The 22,744-nt window shown below is 38.8% G+C and overlaps 2 protein-coding genes across 2 annotated transcripts; one reads left to right on the top strand and one right to left on the bottom strand.

Annotated features, from left to right (window-relative positions):
- The first annotated feature begins 3,513 nt into the window (after nt 1-3,513).
- On the top strand, nt 3,514-17,315 carry lg23h19orf44 (linkage group 23 C19orf44 homolog). The gene is made up of 11 exons (XM_063465908.1): nt 3,514-3,987; nt 6,056-6,223; nt 6,355-6,473; nt 6,568-7,093; nt 7,533-7,884; nt 9,083-9,162; nt 12,127-12,598; nt 13,323-13,412; nt 14,331-14,497; nt 14,697-15,058; nt 17,208-17,315. Exons 1-10 carry the CDS (start codon nt 3,868-3,870, stop codon nt 14,784-14,786), a joined length of 2,184 nt encoding a protein of 727 aa, XP_063321978.1. The 5' UTR covers nt 3,514-3,867; the 3' UTR covers nt 14,787-15,058; nt 17,208-17,315.
- On the bottom strand, nt 15,072-22,058 carry LOC134620022 (aldo-keto reductase family 1 member A1-B). Its single transcript, XM_063465909.2, has 9 exons — nt 21,938-22,058; nt 19,127-19,222; nt 18,290-18,409; nt 17,957-18,108; nt 17,453-17,648; nt 17,164-17,363; nt 16,715-16,787; nt 16,536-16,622; nt 15,072-16,002 (listed from the first exon to the last, which is right to left on the bottom strand). Exons 1-9 carry the CDS (start codon nt 22,004-22,006, stop codon nt 15,937-15,939), a joined length of 1,059 nt encoding a protein of 352 aa, XP_063321979.1. The 5' UTR covers nt 22,007-22,058; the 3' UTR covers nt 15,072-15,936.
- Between the last annotated feature and the right edge of the window lie 686 nt (nt 22,059-22,744).

Genomic DNA, 22,744 nt, shown 5'->3' with positions numbered 1-22,744 from the left:
ACACGATTTGAACTCACAGCACTTTAAATTTCCAGCCACATGCACATGATTAAGTAATACAATGATGATGAAAATAAACAATGAAATGTGACATTCATTCTGCTTAAGCAAAAAGTTAGTTGGAAAGGAAGCAATAATGCAGGACTGAGGAGCTGCTGTATCAGATATAGAATACTGATTCATAAAAACAGTATGGTGTGTGTAGGACTGAATGAACTTACTTTATAGTGGCATGGTGTAATTTGTAAATGACTTGTGGCAGGTCAGCACACTGGATGGATGGATGTGTGGGATGGCACTGCTCTCTGGCATAGCACTTATCCAATAAGTGGGTCTAATGAATTTAAGGAGAGGCATGAGTCATTTCAATAAATGTTCTCCTAGTAACATCACAATGAAACAAACAAAGGAAGAGATTTGGGTTGACAAAATGCTGGGGAGACTATTTTTTGTGTTCTGACCAGACAGTCAGTACTGCTCCTTTTCAGTCCTTTCCAGTGCTATAGGTATCCCATCATTACAAAGACTTTCCCACACAAGTTCTGTTTTGTCCTGATGGCCATTCTTTGATTGAGGTTATAAAATGTGTGGCCTTTTAGACATAAGTAGTGACTTTGCTAACTGTTTTAACACATAGAAGGACATGTGTAGGCAGAATTACAGGATGAAAAAAGTCTTCCACCTGTGTGCTGCATCAGTTTTGTGTGTTCTCAGTCTGCTTATGCAATGGGAAACGCAAGCCGTAGAAGTCCAGCTACTGACTTTGTGCCTTGAACACTGGCATCCCAAAACTGGTGTTTGATCTCTCAAGAATTACCTATGCTGAGTACTCATCTCTTTACATGCCACACATAAACTACGTTGCTATTACATTAAGTAAAAAGTGAGGGAAAAGTTATCATGATCATAGAGGCAGATAGAGCCACATTAATAAGAAAGACACTGCTGATATAAACTGGAATTAAAAAGCAAACGCAGGGTCCTTTTTTCCTCCAGTTTTTCACAGCTGAGTCAAGCATTGTTACAGACCTAGGGACAACCTCCACCTTCAAGACACCTACAAACGTAGGCCTCTCTAAGCCAAACTTGCAAAAACTGCTTAGAAATAGTTTAAGGACCGAAGAACAAGAGGTGTTGACCTTACCTGAGCTCACCAGCAAATTATATGGCGACATTCAACTGCAATCCCAGCAGTTCACTTCAGTGCTATGTCACATAATTCCCTTCTAAACAGCTGGCAATTATAGGCTCATATAGGGTGTGATATTTTTTAACTCTTTAGCCTACAATGCTGTTATGCTGTATCGGCAACCCACTTTAAAACCCACCTTTACCCCAGATCCTCCTTTTAATGTATGTACTCACTTCACTAAGGTCAAATCTGTCATCACTCCTGCCTGATTTGCTCTGTTGTCTTGCTTCTATGAGCATACAACGATAGACTCTATTATCCAGAAACAGCTATGCTCTCTGTAAGTCTCTGAATAAACCTTTTCCAAATATAGATCACTGCAGATCAGATATAAAATATAGTCTTTTGAGTGCAGAAGTGCTGACTGAAATCAAATTGATTTTATGTATATTGTGGATTCTTTTGGCACTGTAACAATATCTCATCTCCTTCGTTGTCTAGCACTATCATCAGGTCAGAAATTCAATTTGTCCAGTGATTTTGTTTATGACAAAATACAAATGACATTCCCATTTGTTTAATCTGTATGTTATCATGCTAGAATCACTGCTGGGACTATGTCCAGTCTCACAGAGCTGCTAGTGTGACTGAAAACCCTTTCTTTCTTTCTTTCTTTCTTTTTTTTAAATTATGGAACACCCCCATGATGTTGAAACTCAAAAACAAGATTGAAGGCTTGATTTGAGCTTCCTCACGGGAAACAAAATGTCCTGAAGGGGATTCTATTTTGTCACTAAAGAATCAGCAGCCTGATACAATAACAGGTGATTTCTTAGCACACAGGCTGATAATAAATAATGTTGACTGGGTACATGCAGAACTACCCTGGCACAAGGACATGAAAGAACAACATAAACTCAATAATACAGAACAGCTCCAAGGCCGGGGCCATTGGTGACTCCAGCGCTGTGTGGGAACTAGAAACAGCATTTCCTGTCAGCTTATTGAAGACCAAGAACTGCTAAAACGAGGTCACTAATGTAACACACAGCTGCAAACACAGAACTCTAAGACACTCACTTTGCCAGTCACCGGTCTCTGAAGGATCCAAGCAGCTTTTAATAGCTCTGTCACACCAGGCGACTGTCTGACTTTTATGCTGCCACAATCTGACACAGGGCGGAAAAAAGTGAAAAAGACAGACTTTGTTTATCTCCGGGATGTGAGAATCCAGAAGAAGACAAAAAAAGAATAAAAAACCTGGAACATCTTAGTGTCATCTGCACTGAACCTCTGCAGGCGGCCAGATGCAGGTACTTCATATATCGATCTGTTTGTTTAGTTTATTTGCACAATTCAGCAGCATCTGTGAAGCTATTCCGAAATATTCCAGAATAGAAAAATGCGTGCATTTTCTTGAATTTCTTTTAAATTGCTCCTTTGTCTCATAATACAACAAAGATTATCTCAAAACTTCTGATAGTCGCCTCACAACATTTGAAAATAAGTAGTAGAAACTCAATAAACACAAAGCAGTTGTTAACGATTTTTTTGTCTTTGTCTTGCTGCTATTGATCGCTTGAAAACTCTGACATAAGAGCACAATGTAAAAAAAATAAATTCTATCTTTCATATTAGCAGCGAAAATATGTAATCATATAGATAGACAGAGAGACTATATATTTTCTTAATTAACAGCAGTTCAGATCACACAATATACTTCAGCCTGTTAATATTGCTTTATCGGTTCGTCACCCTCGTAGCAGAGTGGCGCAGCGGAAGCGTGCTGGGCCCATAACCCAGAGGTCGATGGATCGAAACCATCCTCTGCTATCGTATGTTTTAAAATCAGCGCAAGTTAAATTTGGTGTAAAATTAAACATGCTCATCATAAAGACTCACATTTACCTGCTGGATCGCACAGGGCCAGGGTTACTTCTACAGTCTGTTTAAGATATATTACTATTTCCGTTTTGCATATTCTTGCCATTCTACCATGATTTTTGTAGTATTTGTGGAATTATAGAATAATAACTAAAATAGTTTAACTTACTATTATTATCAACAAAACAATACTAATGTGGAATGGAGGGAAATGGGCGCATGCTTGGACACAAAGGTATAAACAGAATAGATCGCAAATTATGAACCTACTTTGATAATGAATAAAACATAGCAGCCAAATAGCTTTAAATATATTTAAAGTAAACATAAAATAGCAAAGCTTAGATTTAATTTTGACTAAAGTACAGAGATAAAAATGGACTGAATGAAAAAAAAAAACATAACGGTGCCCATGTAGGACATGTACACGTAACTTCTGTACTGGACTGTAGGTGGCGCTCCAAGGAGAACTTTCTTACTACCAAGAAGAAGAAGACGGAGGCGGAAGCTCTTCCATGGAAACAACAGACGCTTCTAACTCATACTCGTTTATGTTTACGTAGTAGGTGGGATATGGAAATAATGTAGTTTAATCGGGAACTCCTGGATGTTGCACAATTGATAATTAACTATACTGACAGAAAAGGTATCTAAATGAGTCTATGTCGAATTTTCTTTGTGCAGTTTGAAGTTTTAGCTTTAGCTACTTGCTAGTCAACAGTAGTCTCTTGAATGCAGGATAAATGGTGCCCAACATGGGTTAGCTACTGGGGAAATGGCGTACAAAACATGTGATATTACATATCGAACTGTATCAAGGAGCAGTTTGCCAGAAAGGGACTGTTTTAAAAATGTGGAAACTAGGCGGCCGAAGCTCCGCTGTGGATCGAGCACAGGCGTTGCTGTCCGCAAAGAGGAGCAACGGAGGAGACGCTCAAGGCTCCAGGCAAGAGTCCTCATCCAAAACACGGGTATGTACCGAGTTTTCTTTAGCTGTCGCCTCCCCCCTCCCTCTTTTAATGAGCTGTCTGTTCGTACACGGGGAAGTTACCTTGTCTGTGGTAAAATTAATTTTTGAAATTCTTCAGCATCATAGTTAAAAAGCGATGAAATAATTTAATTTGCTTTTTTGCGTTACGTTTGGTAAAAATAATATCAGAATCTTTATTGTAACTTTACTCAGATGCAATGAAATTTTGCTTATAAATAAACTAATAAGTTAAATCTAGATAAAAATGTATAATTTTAATGAAAATGATCAAATAGAGGTTTTAAAGTGGCTTTCCATTGCAGTTCACATCTCTGAGGGCGGTATGTATGTAAATTGCAGATTGTATGGGTGTAGTTCTACTCCTTGTTACCAGTGCTTTAATGGAGCAGAAAAATGGAGTATCATAGAGGCCAAAACTCTTGGAAAGAAGTTGTTACTCAGCTTGTTGATACTAGTTTACAGCAGTGGTTCAAACAGGCTGTGAACAGAGTGGGTGGTATTTTCATTCCTGACCCTCATTCTCAGTTGGCTGTTCTGCTGCTGTTCAGGTCCAGGAGTTTTGTCCCACTGAGCTGTGCTTACCACGTGATGCAGGTCCTCCCTTTCAATAGCAACACTTCAATGTGACATTCTCAGTGGTGCTCTTGTAGAAATTTACCAGCAGATTTTCCATTTAAGCTTTCTAAAGAAGTATTTCTTGTGAGATACTATAAGTGCGTTTGAGCTCTTTAAATAATTATATGATTTGTGTAATTTTAAGTCTTTCATATTTTGATGGAATCTTTAATCTTTCCTAAAGACCAGCTTTATTCTATGTATGTATGTATCTATCTGTAAACAATGCATTATATAGTATTCGTATTAAAGGTATGATGCCTTCTCACTCTGCCTGGATGGACGCTGCTGGTGAGGCACCTGCTGCTTTGGTATCTGCTAAGTAGGACCTTTGAAGCCTACATTACATCCTCTTGCTGTCTGGGCAGGTAGGCGGAGGCTGGCGTGGCGTGGTTTTATGGGGAAGCCAGAGGTCAAAAGCTTCACCCTGCTTCTTCCTCAGGTCGCTAGCCTGCTGCATAGCAGTTAGTGCCTCCTCAAACGATCCCCTAGCTCATGATGGCTGTGAAATACTCCATCTTACCTGGAAGGTTTGGTCCCACTGACACAAGTGAACGTCTGTTTGGATAGAGATGAAATGCCACTGACTGCTCCACCCTAAAAAGTGAGCCCCAAAATTTCAAGAAAATGTTTAGTAATGGCTCATCTTCTTTATACACACTGGGACAGCAGTCATGAGCTGCTTGGTGGGTGCCTGGCAAGTGGGCAGTATTTTTCTGTCTTACAGATCCCTCTCCTCACCCCTGATGGCCATACAGGCAATGCAGAGGGTATGGGGTTTTTTCTCCGAGATGGTCAAGGGAAAATAGGTGACACGTGGGCAAGGGTGGGGCACGACATCCTTAACCTTCCCACCACTGGCGTTACCCTGAGAGATCCAATATCCGTAATTACTAAAGCTTAGATTTGACAACTAGCAATAGCCACAAACACAAACCACAAGCTACTTGTCTAGCTAGTTTTTTTTAACATGCAGTTTGCAGCAACACAACAGCTGCTATTATAACAAGATATTTCCTTGACAAAAATATATAATCACATTGTAAAAGATGTTCCTGAAAACCAGTAAAACCCACATTCGGACTACCTTAATGGCTGTGTCAATAAACAGATTAATTGAATTATCCTGGTCCAGGACTGCTGAGGAGCTCTTAGAGAATGAGAATGCTTGGTGTGGGGCCAGTTAAGGGGTCAGGGGACCCTGTATCCTTCAAGTGATTGGTCTGTCTTAGACAGATGTGGTGGTACTGGAGCTTCCATGATTGTTCATACCAGAAGTTGCTTCCCAGTGAGATTCAGAGTGAGGTTTGATAGAGATGTCATTCAAGTCGTTGTGACTCTGAAGTATAATTCACATGCAAGAGCAGAATAAGGTACTACAATAATTAAATCTTAAAGCACTTCTTACATAAATATAATCTGTTTCTTTGTAGGTTTCTGTAGGTGAATCTTTCAAACCCAGATCTGCTCCCCCCGAAACACACAAATTATTCTCAGATCTGAGCGACTTGTCCTCAGTCAGTTCAGCTCCTGAGTCTGGAGGGGATGTTAAAGCTACGGATGCTGAAAAGAACCATGGAAGAGAACTGGATTCAAACAAGGTAACTGCTAGTTGTTGCTGTATCTCAATAATGGAAGACTACACATTAGTGTTGTTGAACCCAGTAAATCCAACTTGACATGAATTGTATAGATTTTTTATTAATTAATTAATGTATTATTTTTTGGTTAGGGTCTCAGGCCGCAGAGCTCTCTGGGAGGAGGAAGCAGGTTTTTGAAGAAGGCTCCACCAACAAACAGCAGCCAGTCATCCGTCAACAGGGTCCAAATGCACCCTGAATCTGAATCAAGGTAAGATTCAGCATATAAAAATTTGGTTATTAATTTGCACAAAGAATAAAACGTTTTCTGATGTGAAGTTACCTATTTTAATATCTCTGGTCAGAAATGCATCATCTTCACGGCATACCACTCAGACTGCATCCTTGACTAGACTGGCTGAAATTGAGAGTCGCATCCGGAGCCGCAAGCAGGTGCAGGAACAGGCCAGACAGGAGACAAAGTCTGCCCTCATTCTGACTTCGGATTTGGGAGTGTCATCATCAGCACCAGCAAGAGTCACCCAAACCCCAGAGACATCTGTGCAACAGTCTGTACAGTCTAGCAGTGACCAGAGCCTGAGGGGAACCCGTTTCCTTAAGAAGAAAGCAGCTGGAGCTCTTGAAAACACTAATACATCTCCTACTATGGCTCCAAAAAGTGTAGATGTTAGTGTGACAGTCAGGTCCAGAGCAGCAGATCGTGTAGCATCTTCAGAGCGTTTGGAGACAAAGTCAGTTAAACTAATGAGTGGTGTCAGTCTGGAAAGTGATGAAGAAGACATGAAGAAACTGCTTGGAGACTCGATGGACTCAACAGACTATAGCTTCTTAAGACCTGGGAGACCTTCCTCCATGAAAAAGTCAGATAAGGTACACTTGGGCAGTTTTTTTGCTTGGTTCACTCCCATTACAGCCTATAAACTGGCAGCATCATTCTGATAGGCATGAAAACAGTTTTAATAAGAAAAAGAAAAGGAAACATTTTGAACCCAGTTTTAATAAAAGAACAAGTTGTTTATTACAGGAAATTGTCTAAATTGAATGATTGTGCAGGCAGAGCTAAATCATTTTAACATAATAGACAGACTTTTATGCATGACAGACTTTCATTGTGGAAATAATGACAAACCACATTCACACAGTGGTTGTTAATCATGCCAGACATGTACGTGGTTAAGCCATCAGGCCGTTTTCCTGCAACCTGCACTTTAAGGGTTAGACAGAGTGAAAACCTGATAATGTTTTCACTTTGATGGCTCAGAGACACTGTTTTATCAGCTCAAAGCAGCTGTGCTTTCTACTCATACAGGTATTCCTCAAAAGCAGTCATGAAGTTCACTCCACTCTACTTACTGCCGAAGAAATTCCTTCGCCACCCTCCAACACAGCACCACCTCGCTCCTCTGCTTCTCCTTTCCGATTCACTGGCCACGCTCAGGCCCGCTTCAGCCCCTCTGTGCTCTCTTCTTCTCCCTCTCCACCCTGTGTCTCCTCCCCACATCCGCCAGAAAGACCGGGCACCTCCTATAGGCCAGAAAGCCCACAGCGTTCCCTGTCCTCCCTCTCAGGACGCAGTGAAGTGCTCTCTCTGGACGAGCTTTTCCCTGTGGAGACGGGATCTGAACGCCCACACAGTGAGATGAGTTCAATTTCTTCTGAAGGTGAGAGGTGCTCATCAAATGCATTTAGTCCTAGTGTTCAAGAGTTGATTGGACTCAGCTGTGTTCTTTGTGTTTAACTATTAATAGCAATCTAGGAGTATGATGTATTGATCACTCCTATGAAAGAGAGGGCAACATGGTGCTCATTCCTTTGTACATTAATGACTTTATATCTGAAATAAAATCACTAATGTCCAAATGAACGTCTCATTACTGCTCGTATAAAAGAGAAGGTTACAGTGTGGCCATTCTTCTGTTCAATAATGAAGTAATGTTATACTTGAAGTAAAATCATTAATGACAAAATGAACTCACAGGATGAATCTAATTTGTTTGGCAGTTCTTGGAAAGCTTTTCATGAATGCAGAAAACACAACATTTGTGCTTTCAGAGGGAAAAAGGGGAATAAAGCATGTATTATCAGTGTCTCGAGAACCTTTTTACTGTGAGCTTTAACAAGCTGCTGCATTTGGTTAGTGGATTAATTTTATAACAACAGGAAAAGAATAGATTTTATCTTCTGATGCACAATGGCAAACACAAGTATTAGTTAAGCCATCCATCTTTCAAGCATGTCTATATTTGCAGCATTATTAGTCTTAACTCAAAAAACACACAAAAAAATGTTTTTTTAATTACTACGGTTTAACGTACAAATGAACTTAGTTTAGACTATCTGTGTTTTGGGATATCCTTTTTTAAAATTATATATGTATAGATCTTTTTTAATGATTCTTATTTTTGTGAAGTGCTGTGTAAAAGTACAAATAAGTGTAATAGTTTGGTTTAATAAATTTGATCTAGTGTCCCTGTCATTACCACATGGAAGGTACAACTTCTAGGCCCAAAGACATATTGATAATATTCATAATAAATGTACCTTTACCAGTAATTGATACTGTTGGAGCAGTATGCTACTGGCAGTCATAGTGACCTGAGCTTTATTTCTAGTACCCTGACGTGCATTGTAATAGACTCCGATATGTCCCAGTTTGTCACATAAACCAGTGTTATGAGATTGTCTTAATTTACAAGTTAGCCTCTTTCAATATTCAGTTTTTAATCATCAGGTGTTTTTAGTGTCTTTTTGTAGCCTTATGCATTGCACTGCTAGCAGCTATATACTGAGTAACATGTTATAGTCGGCTACATGAATATACACTCTAAATTCTGTCATTGTGGTTCTATGTTTCTGCAGACTTCAAGATTAATGTGATGACACTGGATGACCTTGCACCTGCTCGCCTTGAATTTAATGCAGAAACGCCAAGAAAACAGGTGGGAAATGACAGGAATTAGTTCCAAACAAGTATAAAGTGAAGAAGAAAGGAGAAAGTCTGCCATTCAGTGTAGCATAATTTAAAGAGGACCTATTAGTCTCATTTATAGCACCATATTTTTATTCTTGAACTCTGCCAGAGTTGCTTTGCATGATTCAGAGTTCAAAATAATCCATATTTATCTTCGACTCATCATATCTGTGCCTTGGTGCAGCCCCCTTTGTTCATACTCAGTCTGAAAAAACCCATCCAACCAACTCTGCTCTGACTGGCTACCCCTCATAAACTCATGATTTGAGCAGTACATGGCTTGGGCTTATTCCACACAGAGTTGTGTGCCAGAGATGACCATATTAGACTACACTTGAGTTTTTGGCCCGCATAGATGACTTGCACATATGACCTGACTAAACTTTGAGCATTTTTAAAATGAATGTCAGCCACTTTAATGGTAAATGCATGAAAGAAAAGAGGATAGCAGGTCTGCTTTAAAGGAAATATTTGTTTAATTGCACCCATTATATCTATGAAAACATGTTATACACAAAGTGAAAACAAGCTTTGAACACGTCAACAAAATATCATCTTTTCAGATATGGGGAAACAGGTGTGTTTTGGACCACAAGACATAATTGTTGGAGTTAAAATGATTATAATTTTGATTTGGTCCTCATCAGCTCCAAATGGAACATCCAGGTAGCTGGCTGCTAAATGCTTCACTATGATTCCTAGCTGTTGCTTACTTTGTCTGCTGTTGGGTTGGGACTGCTGCTGCCACAGACAAAGAGCAGCAATGATTACCAAAAGAATTTGGTTAAATAACATACAATAAAAACAATGAGCTTAATGAGAAGGACTTTATTATAGACACTGGATTTGTTGTTTATATAACAAGAATAGCTGGCCACCTAGGGAGCCACCAGCTAGAGTAGTTTCAAAGAAAAGGAAGAAATATTTTAAATTGCTCTTGATGTGATTTTTAAGAGTCTTCCACTGACTGCCTGATGTTCCTTACGGCAATAAATAATGAGAAAGAAAGCGCAAGGAGCTGTGACTCAGGTATTAATCACAGGTTCCTGATGTTATGTGCAAACATTATTCCACAGTGCACACACTAAATAAATCATAATCAGAAAAAGATAATAACTGTATGTATGCAAAGTTGTATCCTCACCTTGAGTCTGTGATAGTGATGAACGATAATTGACACCCTGAAATTAATGTAATGCCACTGATATTAATGCTGGAGACTAAATTCTGTCCACAAGGACATTTTCTCCTTGGTGTGGTCCCCTGAAATTTGCATTAATAATGAAACCAAAAAATCTTACATAATAAAATAGCCATGTGTTAAAGCCTCACATTAATAACCACAAGCATTAAAACACATATGTGCAGTAATCTGGATATTTACATGTGATATTTAGGATCCTTCTGTCATATCCTCAATATGATTCTTTCTCTGCTCTAAAATGGTCAAAAAAAGGTTCTAAAGGTTTATTAGAATAAAAAAAATAAATAAATAAACTAAATAGAAACAAAACTTTTATTCCACTGTGGCAGTGGAAAAATGAACCTTTGACTAGGTTTGAATTCTAAAAGGCCCACAGAAATGAGAAGATCAGACTGAGATCAGCCCTGATTCGATTTGCTTTTGTTAACTGAAGTATAGAAATGTCTGAAGTGCATAAAGAAATAAAACAGCTTTGATACCAGTGGGAGCGCAGTAGAAATTCTTATCTGTCTGCAGATTGCTAAATTGCCTAATGACTTGTTGGGAAAAGAAACTAATCTAAAAAAAACCTAGGAGTAGAGGAGGTGCCAGCCATAGACTATATAAAAGATGGCTGTAGACGACGTTACAGTTGGTGTTAGACTCCACATTTTGAGTCACTTTCAGTTTCATTTTTTAGAATTTTTTGGTGGTTTTCAATAGCAAGAAGAGTCAATATTTAAATGAAACTTGTTGTCAAGTAAGCAAGCTTGATAAGGTAGTTACATCTGTAGACTGCATGGGTCCAAACATAGATGATATAAATGCTGCTTCCTGGACTGAAGAGTCAGGCTAACACATTTTTACATTTTAAATAGACTGAGTATAACATTAGCATTTGTAACTTTTTTAACAACATTATGCCATACAATAAACCTATATGATAAGATACATTTATATAGAGGGAATCAAACAGATTCATATATAGAGTGTACTCTATATACTCTAGATATATCTGCTAATTAGTGCTAATACGTTTAGTCACCCACACTAGAGCACGAATTTCTTGTTGTGTTGTACCGCACACCAAGCCGTATTATTACCTATATTATTATTAGTGGGGTGGCTGTAGCTCAGAGCAGGTATAGCAGGTCATCCACCAATCAGAAGGTTGGTGGTTTGATCCCTGGCTGCTGCAGTCTGCATGCAAAGTATCCTTGGGCAAGATACTGAACCGCAATTTGAGTAATGTGTGAATGTTAGATAGAAGCAGTTAAGCGTAGAAAACATGCTGGTGAAAATGGGGTGCGCAAGTAGTAAAGCACTATATAAGAAGCAGGGCATTTAACATTTAGTCAGATAATTAAAAAAAAAAAAAAGCTCCATAATACTAATAACACAAATACTGTTGAGTGGTCCAGTTTACAGACTTAAATTGAAGGAGGTGAACCAACTGACAGCTGTTCTGCTGAGATATATAGAGTGAATTATAGTTATCCTGTCTCAAGGAGATTAATGGGGCAGTAGTAATGCTCCTATTCTTGAGAGGATGAACTTGCTTTTTGAAATACTCTTCAGCTGGAGAAAGCAACTGTTTACCGTATTTTTTTGTGCTTGTCAAATTTCCTTGCATGCAGGTGAAGGCTGATTATTAGTATACTTATTTTATTCTTCAGTGGACCCTTTGTCTGAGATCTCTAAATTCTCTGAAGGACTCCCTAGACTGATATCTTTGCTTTCATGAAACAGGGTAGCCCTGTTCCAGGATCTCCAGACAGAAAGCAGCAGCTACACGAGGAGGAACAGCAACAAGACGAGCTGCTGGATTACCAAAGCGACTTTGAGAGTGAGAGCAAAACAGAGCCAGATTACAGTGCCAGTCAAGTGTCAGAGGATCTGCAAAGAAATGGAGGTGAAGAGAAGATGGTGTCAGAAGTCAGAGATGGGGGTTTGGATTCAGACATGTCTCATGGGAGGACAGAAGATGATTATTCGAGAGCTATCTCAGAAGCAAGTCATTCCTCCACCTCACGGACCTCAGATCGCAGTCACACTTCCAAGTCAAACAGCCAAGGCAGAAGTGAGGACTCCAGATCCTCATTATTACATGAGGGCCAGGTTTCATATCAACAGTCGAGGAGACGTACTTCAGCCAGGAAGGTTTTAAAAGAAACTGCAGTACAGACTCATTCTGGTCCACTGGCTTCAACATGGCCAACAGGTTTGTCTGCTACACATAGTATTTGTCTATCTAAGATGTGAGAGAGACCACCATTTCTCACCAAAATTCCTTTAAATCATCAACTTATTAAGCAAAAGGAGATACTGTTTGTATGAAGGCGCTAATCTGAACTTTGTTGTTCTTTGGGTCTACAAGAAATTTTTATTTCCTTTTTTAAAAACCTGTAAGTAAAATGCCAGAGTAAACTGATACGTCTGAAGCTGACTTAGAAAGACCACAGAATCCACAAACTTCAGAACATTTTAAAGGTCAGGCTCCGTGGCCTCAGGCATGTGCAGAGAACTAGGAATAATTTTGGGTTGTTAGACTTGAGTGAGCGAGATAAAGAGTGAACTTGGCTGTGCAATACTCTATGGGTAGGTAGGAATTTTAAATTGGATCTTTAATGCAACAAGTGTCATGGGAGCAGCCATTTGGCATTTGCGTTGCCTGCGAGCATTGGAAGAAAGATTTAATGAGTGACGAAAGTAGTGAATTGTAGAAATCAATACAAGTTAAGATGAATGCATGAGTGAATATCTGAAGCTTCTTTTCACAAAAGAAGAGAAGCTTGAGAGCTGTTTCACGTTGGTGTTGATTGACAGGGACTAATATAAATGAGTCCATGATTATGTATGCCGATGTGAACCTGAGAGGTCCCCATTTTCTGAATAGGCTACTAGAACTTATGTCTTATTGCATTGAGCTTTAATTTTTTTTTCAGATATTCCTGCTGTGGACCCTATGGTGAGCATGACCTACATAAATCCTTCTCCAGTGGTCACTCATACCCTCAATGCAGAAATGGTAGAAGGTGAGAACCAATAAAACTAAATAAAATACAAAATAATAATAAAAAAAAAAACATTTTAAAACAGGACATATTCTGCTTTTCATTATTTGCTACCACATATGTACTCTTCCAATAGTCGATGTTTAAAATTTTGCTCTTTCACGCGCTTTTTTTACCCCTCAGCTGTAAAAGTCTGATCGGGTATTGTTGTCACCCTGCCAGGCAGGCAGGTGCCCTGTGGGGGTTTACAAACTGATACCACAGAATCGCCTACAAAAAATCTTCGATGAGTTTCAGTGACATTGACCTTAAAGTCAAGGTCAGAAGTCAAGTTTTCAGAAAATCTTATGAATGCAATAACATGAGAACAAAGCGATGTAGTATTTTAAAATTCATACCATAGGTGTAACTACTAGGAGCCTGGGGTGTACTATTACATCAGGCCAATTATGCTCCTCATTGGTTAAAAAAAAAAAAAAAAAAGTGATCATGATTTTCTCCAAAATGTTTCAAAAATAAGATTTTTGATGGCGTTTTCCACATGATCTTGCTGACAGATTGACTAACAGACGGCTCTGAAAACACACTTTCACTGAGACTCTTCACTTTGTCAAGAAAACTAGAAAGTTGTCAAATTTTGGATTTGTCACACTGATAACAGAAAATCTTTTAAACCTGGATCCAGATGGTAATTCTCAGGGATTATTAGGGTTTGTACAAGGATGATGGCAAATTTCAAGTGAGTCATACTGATGGCTGTGGTGGGGCCATTTAAAAACATTTTTATGAAACTGTAGCACCATCTATAGGTGATATACTGGGAGACAGTGCCTTCCAGATCAGATAAATAGTTAAAAGACATTTTTTGTTAGTGTCATTTAAACATTCATAAATATTTCAATTTAACCCTGCAATGTGTATCCCTTGGTTCTCCATCAGCAATCAGCACCTTCAATCCAGCTGTATTTGCTCTCAATGAACTGCTAAAACAGCAGCTTGCCATGACAAGGCGATTCATTGAAAGCAACCGCCATCTGCACTCCAGCCTGGTGCAGAGTCTGGAACCACCAAACTACAGATATACCACTCTCGAGGACACCAAGAAGGTAAAGTATACTCACGCACTGACTGTGAATAACACTCATCTGTAGCTTTTTGGCTTAGTAATGGAAATAACAGACATTTAAAGTGTACTTGTTATACTCATTTCCAGCTCATTATTTTTATTTTCCATCTCCGCAAAAGTAATTTTAAAACATTACTCGTCAAAATGTGACTTAGTGAAACTTGCCCCTCTGTTTTCAGCTTATCCACATGCACAGATCTCCCAAACTGACAATGAAGGAAGCTTTAGAGGAGGTGCTTCAGGAGATCAGAGACGACCATTGTATGTGACCACTGTGATTGCAAGGACCAGAAGCTGGATCATGTCTTTATTTTTAAAGACAATTTTTTATACACATTTAAAAACTTTTTTTCTCTACTAAGTGGGAAATTACTTTATTATTCATAAAACACTACATGGAGTTTTATACCAAGTGTCAAAATCAAGAGCTGGCAGCCAAATCCATCACTTTAGGTTCTTAATAAATACTGGACTGGACATTATAAGGCTGTGGTCTGCTAATGTAAAGATGGGCACACCTCCACGCCACCTGCAAGTTAAGGTAACTAACACAGAATGCAACAAAGTTGAAAGCTGATGTTGAAGGTAGACAAATTCATCAAAAGTGAGAGATTGAATAGCCTTTACAGCTAATTATGCACCAAAAGACAACTTCTGTTTTCAAAGAATGTAATTTGAATTCATACATCATCAGTGATTTGGAGTCATAGGTGGAGAATGGAGGCATCAAACGAACAAACAAAGAAACAAACAAAAAAGAGACATGGAGTTACAGCACATTTCTCAACTTTAATTTTTATGTGCAGTTCGTTTCATGGCCTGCACTTTTAATGAAATTTAAGTTTCATTACTTCTATATCAGGATGTATTTGGTTTTAATGCTCGCCCCATGCAAACCATGGATGTCATATTCATACTTGTGAAACAGGTTGTTGGGTGTGTGTCAGCCTTCTTGTAGAACTGCACTCACAATTCACAAATTACTATTAATTACTTTACTGTATTATATAGACTTCTTGTTTTTTGTGCATGATTGAGGTGGTCATGTAGACCAGATGAAATGAATGGGTTTAAATGGACACACCAAACAGAATCTTAAAAGCACTTTCTTCTAAGATATAATATTAAACAGACAGCTTAAGCCAATAATAATTCAGTGAAATAAACGCTTGCAAGGGAAGTAACAAAATGTTTATTAGAAAATTAGCACATACTGTACGGTGTGTTTACAGTTACCAGTTTTTCCAGTCTCCACCACCAATATTAACTTGAATTACTCTAACGGCAAGTGCAGAATTGAACAAAATCTAAAGACAAACTTCGATGGCAGGACCCAGGAACATTTATCAGTGATGTGGGAAGGTGAAGGTGTGTTGATGGGGTTGTTGAAGGCACAAATTCAGGCTGTAGTGTGAGTTGTCAATATGGGTCATTGAAAGGGTAGAAGGGATGTCCGGCATCCCTGGGAACGCGCTTTCCTTCCACCTGCAGTAACACATTTAGCTTTTTTTGTTTGCATTTTGCAAGTTCATGTGTTAATTCTTGACATCAACTGCTTTTTCCTATTCAACCAAAACTGTCTGAAAATACATATCCAATCTAGTTTCCACTATGGCTTAGCTGGTAAAAATCAACAACCACCTCCTTTGAATAAATTAATTTTTAAAATAAATGAGCCAACTTAATTCTTTAATGACTTTAGTATATTCAATGAAGAGATGGAACATTTAATATTCATCCAATGAACATTTTCCAAATTACAGGTTTCCAAATCACACATAAGAGCTCCATAATCCAACATAAACTAACTTCAGCCCACCCCCAACTTCATAAGCATAGGATAGGTATAGTATTTTTATTATTTTCAGCTCGTATTTACAAGATTTACGCAAATGTTGTTCACAGTGTTGCATCTCTGTCTCTGCTCATCACTGCAGAGCTGATGTAGACAGTAAGAGCTACTTAGCGGTTATGTCCCAACATAAAGACTTATTAGAGTACTGATAAAGTCCACTTACTTCGATCATTGGTACGATGTAGCGCCAGCCTCTGGTCAGTGCTCCAATACTTTTCATTTCTTCTGCTTCAAGGGTAAAGTCAAACACCTGACAAAATAACAAAACCCTTTACATATAAAACAACATACCTCACTGTAGCTGGACCACAAGATGTAACATTTATTTAAATCTCACTTTACCTGTATGTTTTCTTTGATGCGGGACTCGGTCACACTCTTAGGGATTGTTACGACGCCACGTTGTGTCTGCCACCTGGAAATACAGGATTTGTGTTGATGTGAAGCTGCTGGAGGGTTTCGTCACCATACCAGTGTGCATTTCTGCCCACAGCATCAAGCATACAAGTTTTATACAAGTAGTATACTGCTTTTTTAGCTTTAGTTTGCTGTTATAAAACTACAAATGTGAGTAAAGGTGCTATGCAGTACACAGTTTAGATGCATACTGAGCTACAGACTAACAAGCTGAATCTAGATGTATTTTTGATGACATCATTTGAAATTGAATGAATTGAAATTGGAAACTTTAAGAAACAAAGAATGTAAAAAGGTTGAAGATAAACAGACAGTGTGATCTTTGCTAAAAAAAAATGCAGAGTACTTTTGGATATTCTGATATATAAATTTACCTCAGGAGAATCTGAGCTGGAGACTTTTTATATTTCTCTGCAAGGGAAGAGATGACAGGCTCCTCCAGCAGGATGGGTTCGTTCGGATGTTTCCAGGCTCGATCAGCAGACCCCAGTGGACTGTAGGCCGTCATCACCAGGCCCCGATCCCGACAGTGGGCCAGCAGCTCTACCTGGGCCAGATAGGGGTGGCACTCTACCTGTCCAGCAAAAATGAAGCAATACCAGGGTCACCTCCGGCATTTTACAAACACCTTTTATTACCATCAACATCACAAACATCCTGTACCTGAAGGACAGTTGGTTTGACACTGGCGACCGACAGGATGTCATCAATCTGCCTGCTGTTGAAGTTGGACAAGCCAATGGCTCGGACAAGACCCTTTCCCACCAGCTTCTCCATGGCAGACCAGGTCAGCTTGTAGTCTGTGTCATCATATAGCAAGGTGCCATCCTCCTTTCTGGGGAAAGGAACGTCTCCTCGTCTAGGAGCAAGCCAAGAAGGTCTTAAAATACAGGCTTGTTTATCAGTTTGAGCATCAACTAACTTTTAAGATGTCAATGTTTATAAAAAAAAAATGTCATAATTTTTTTATAAACATTTTTTTAATGAAGTAGTATAGTTCTTTTCAAAATCGTTTTAAAATCTAACTATTAAGCTGTGAGCAGATTAACTTGGCATAAGATAAGATAAGATATACAATAATCCATCAGTTGTCTTGATATAACAAAGGTGGTTTTGGGAACATAAGCTAACTGTCTCATTATTGGACCATGTGGAGGCTGAGCTCACTGAAAGGCGTAAGGCCAGTGGATGAGGTAGAGGTCCAGGTATTCAAGCTTCAAGTCCTTCAGGGTCTTCAGGAGGGCTGGCTCGACATCATCTGGATGGTGCTTGCTGTTCCACAGCTTGGATGTGATGAACACATCCTCTCTTCTTAGGGACTGGAGCACAGAACACGATAGATATGAATTCTTTGGGTTTTTTTGTTTGTTTGTTTTTAAAGACAGTAGTAGACCAGACTGGTCAGTAAAGTCTGACAGGTCTAGAATCAGTTGCTCTCAGGGGACACATTTTATGTGCATTTTTACTGGAGCTTTGAACAGTTTGGTGAAGCAGTTTTACCTTTTCGGGTCCGAGCTTTTCCTGCAGGGCTTCTCCAATCTCAGCCTCATTGCCATAGATGGATGCACAGTCAATGTGGCGATACCCAGCTTCCAGTGCCCAAATAACTGCTTGTTTCACCTGTTAGAAATAAATATACAAGTTTCAGTAAGTACCCATACACGTTCTTAATGTTTGTACCAAAAAATCTAAACTTAACATCTGAATCTGCTAAATTCTCAGACCAACAATGAAAAATAAATGGGCTGCAATTACCGGACATAAAACAATACTATATTTGACTTTCATTCACACATGCTCAGACTAATAATGGTCAAAATAATGTTCACTGGATGCTTAGAACTTATCAAAAGATTTCTTGTCCACTTAGGGGCAGTGAAGCATATTGATAGGAATTTATGGACAAAATCAGTTTAAATGTAAGACAATCTAAATGTAACAAACTGTATTTTTTCCCCATTTCTAATATATTGAAAATAATATATGGTGAAAATAATGTGTCTTCCCCTCATTCCTGTCTACTCTTCATTACTACCCTGTCAAATAAGGGCAAAAAATTCCCCCAAATAATATTTTTTAAAAAATAAATAAATAAATAAAATAGACAATAAAAAAACATCCAAAAAGCTGAGAGAACTGCAGAGTTGAATTTGTAAAAAACAGAAAGCACTTCTCAGTTTCCACATGGCAATTTAATTAAGGATACAAAAAAAGTGCAACTTTATTGTGTGACATTAAAGATGAAGGAAAGGGGAAAGGGGTAAACGCAACGCCACTTTATTTTATTAGAAAGTCTCAAATGGCTTAAAAACAGGTGGACAGAAGTGCAGTTTCTACCTTTCCAGGCTCACTCTTCCATGTTCCCAGTCCAATGAGGGGCATCTTGCGCCCTGTGTTAAGAACTGCAAAGTCATTCATGCCTCTCAGAAACACCTTAAAAAGAAAAGCAGAGTAAGAGCCAGTCAGTGAGATCTCCTCAACTCAGGTGGCTGTGAAAAAGTAGGACGTGTACACCATTCGGTAGTTTTATACTGCATAAACTGAAGACAAAGACAAGGATACACACAAACATAGGTCTTAGGAGAAACTGACAGCAAAGTAAATATATGACCAGTATACAGTATAGCATTATTATTGATATTCTCAGGTAGAATGACCAATTAATGATTTGAAAACAGAGTTCAAACCATTAATGAGTCCAGCAGTTACAGCTGGACAGATAAGACTCTTGATCCATATACTTATTATCCCAAACATCATCAAACAAATGAATGTAAATAACAGTTTCCATGCTGAAGAACTGGTATAGCAACTGTCCAACTAGTAAAAGGAGGATCCAATTAAAGTAATTTTGACTGACAAATGCAAGGAGAGACTGTGCAAAGCCTTTATAAGTGATATATCAATATCAAAATTTAGCTTAGATTAAACAAAAGATCACATGATGAGAATGCAGCCAGAACACTAGAATTAAGTTTGTATACAGGAGTAAAAATATTAGCTTATGAAAAACATTTCTGAATTGAAAGCTTGCACATCTTAAAGTATGAGAATTTCCAAAGTTGTTTTTGCACCAAAGGGAAAAAAAGAAAAGCTGAAAGGAAGCATGAAAGGAAATGAAGGCTGCTGACTTGCATTTTCAACAGCTAGAGGGATGTGATCATTCCCCTCACTTACTATATAAAAATTACAATACTTCAAATAAAAAGACCTGAAAGTAAGAAACTTGAGGATTTTTCTCAGAGTTGGATTTGAGATTCAACAGACAAAGAAATTTCTCAAAGTGCACTCACACAAACATTAATTATACAAAACCCATATATGCAAAATTGTTTCTCATCTAATTTTGAACATCATAGAAAAACATCTAATTTAATAATACCTACCATAGATGTGTATCAGTCAGTAAGTAGTGCAAGCCCGGATGTGAATGAGTTCAGTGTGGCAGCGTGTAGAAGGAACTACATTCCTGTTGATCCAAGACACCTGCATCCGCCCTCTCTGACTCGCACCGCCTAACACAAACACTATCTGCTTGTGCCATGTTCTCATTCCTCTCAGACATCTTCCACTGATGACATAAACAGTAACTGCTTTCAGCTGCTTCCATATTCACCAGATTTTTTATGTCTTATGCAATTTCAAAGGGATTTGTGTCTCCTTCTGGGTGCTAGGGATGTTTCACTTGTTAGGCAAATGTGTAAACTGCTACACTATGAAGCCACAAAGTAAAAAAATTAAAAAAAACTCCACACAACACCACATCAGTTCTGGTGCCTACTTGGTGCCTTTTGAGATTTTGAAGGCTTGATCACTAGATAGCAGAGGGTGGTGTAACTTTCCTCGGAAACAATTTATAGTCAGAATCTACAAATCATCTGTGAACGTCTTGGTTATCATCTATCTACTGACATCAGTAGCTTTCACTAACATCAGGCCCACACACTTTGTGGTTCCCATGTCAATGTCAGCTTTTAAGCATCTGATGTCTTTCTTTGAAAGCATTATAGAGAGACACATGGCACTCTAAAAACTGAGCATTATTGATAGAAGTTTGATTCCAGAGGGAAGAATGGCAGTTTCTTTGTTTTAGCTGTTGAATGCATGCATGCAGTTTTATATCCAAATGACCACTGAAATGGCTCCAAAAAAGTGGTCGCCTACAAGGTGCATGCTGCTTTTTGCCCTTTGAAATAGTTCTATTGTTGGTTGAAGATAAAGAAGAGGGAGAAGTGGAGGCCGTGTTCAGAGGCAGCAAGAGAGAAGGCATGGAAGGAGATGTAAAAGGTTGGTGTGACACATGAGGTTGCAAGTGCTGTGGAGACCCATGAGCGGAGAACTATGCAGCATAACTGCTTTTCTCCTTTTCCCCCCCTTTTGTTAATCATCTTGTGGGACCTCATGGGGCTCGTCAGGTTGGGAACCTTAAACGTGCCTCCTTTGGCTGAAAGCTCAGTTCAAAACAATCTTGTTACTTGTTCAATGCCCTTGATTCATTTCTGCAACACCTTTAGTAAATGCATTACAATTAGAAAATGACTTTTATGGTTATAGAGCTAATTTTTGCCCTGTTTCAGCAGGTCTGACAGCTCTTTTTGATGTGGTATGATAAACTTGTTTTCCTTTTGCATTCTTTTTTAATTGCAGGAAAGGAAAGCTTACAACTCGACTGACCAATCTGCAAAAACACCAATATTTTCCAGATCTTTCCAAAAAATCCCTGAAAGTCAGCTGGTTTTCTGGAAAGTCACGCGCCCTGCCACACCTCAATACCACTGTCCTCGCGCTCACTGTCCTTCGACATCAAAAAGACTGCTGACCCCCCCCCCCCCTCAACAGATCTGCAAAAAGGAGTGACGTTTGTATTATGTAGCAAATGTTAGCAAACAATGCTACACTTAGTAAAGAGGGAGCTACGGTTAGATAAAGTATTGTAGCTGTGAGGTCACTCGGTGGCTTCGCTTGTTGCTGAGATTGTCTTCAGGGAAAAAAATGAATGTAACAGCTGCTCGTTAAAAACAGCAGCCACCACACTTTCTGTTGAAATAACAACCGGCTGCTGTTGTAGCTTCTATTGAAGCCAACTCTCACATTCTCTCGCGTTACTCCCTTTAAAGTCGGTTTTAGTAGAAGTCTGCACACACTCACCCTGCTGCCGAAACCGACACACAAACGAGACAGCGTCTGCTTTAGGAGCTGACACTTCAGTGACTGCATGCTGTAAAATTATATGACGTGAATCCTCCTTCACGGCTCTGTGCTCACTTTGATTCGTCAACTTACTGTTTCAAGGTTTTAAAAGCTGCCGACTTCAGTCAACGACCTGTTCCGGTTGTCCTCCTGCAGCGTAGGACCACTGTGCAGAGAGTGCTGTTTTCTGCTAAATGTTCAAAAACACCACCTCATCTTGTTGACGTTTTCCTTTTCCGGTATGATGATTCTTCCATTTCCGGGGAATCTAAAGGTAGTTCACAGAAAAATAATAATAACGTAAAAATGCAGAAATTGTGTAACAGAGCGGGAAAAGGTATACTGTGAAACAAAGTAAAAACTATTGGATAACGAAATTATCTTAATTTAAGGGCTTTCAAATAAGTTACTAGCTTTAGTGGCTTACTTTGCAAACATATATCGGATATCAATCCAAATGTAATTTCTCTAGAGAACAAAAGAAGCGATGTTCCATTTCACATTTACACCTTTTTTTTTTTTAAATAAATAATAAATAAACAAATGAATAAAGTCCTTCAGATGTCTACAAGTATATTATTGTATAATGGGATATTAACGAATATGTATGATATTTTATCAGTGATTTAAAAGAAAAACCCATATGGGTGCCCCAGAGGACAAAACTGCTGTGGGCTCTGTGTGGACACATCCACCTGGGACGCAGGTGGGTCAAATGTGGGTTTGCCCTGCTCATACAGCCCCACAGTTCACCTGATTTTCTTA

The sequence above is a fragment of the Pelmatolapia mariae genome, linkage group LG23 (genome assembly GCF_036321145.2).
Source record: "Pelmatolapia mariae isolate MD_Pm_ZW linkage group LG23, Pm_UMD_F_2, whole genome shotgun sequence".
Taxonomy (NCBI): Eukaryota; Metazoa; Chordata; class Actinopteri; order Cichliformes; family Cichlidae; genus Pelmatolapia; species Pelmatolapia mariae.
This window is presented reverse-complemented; position numbering and strand designations above follow the sequence as displayed.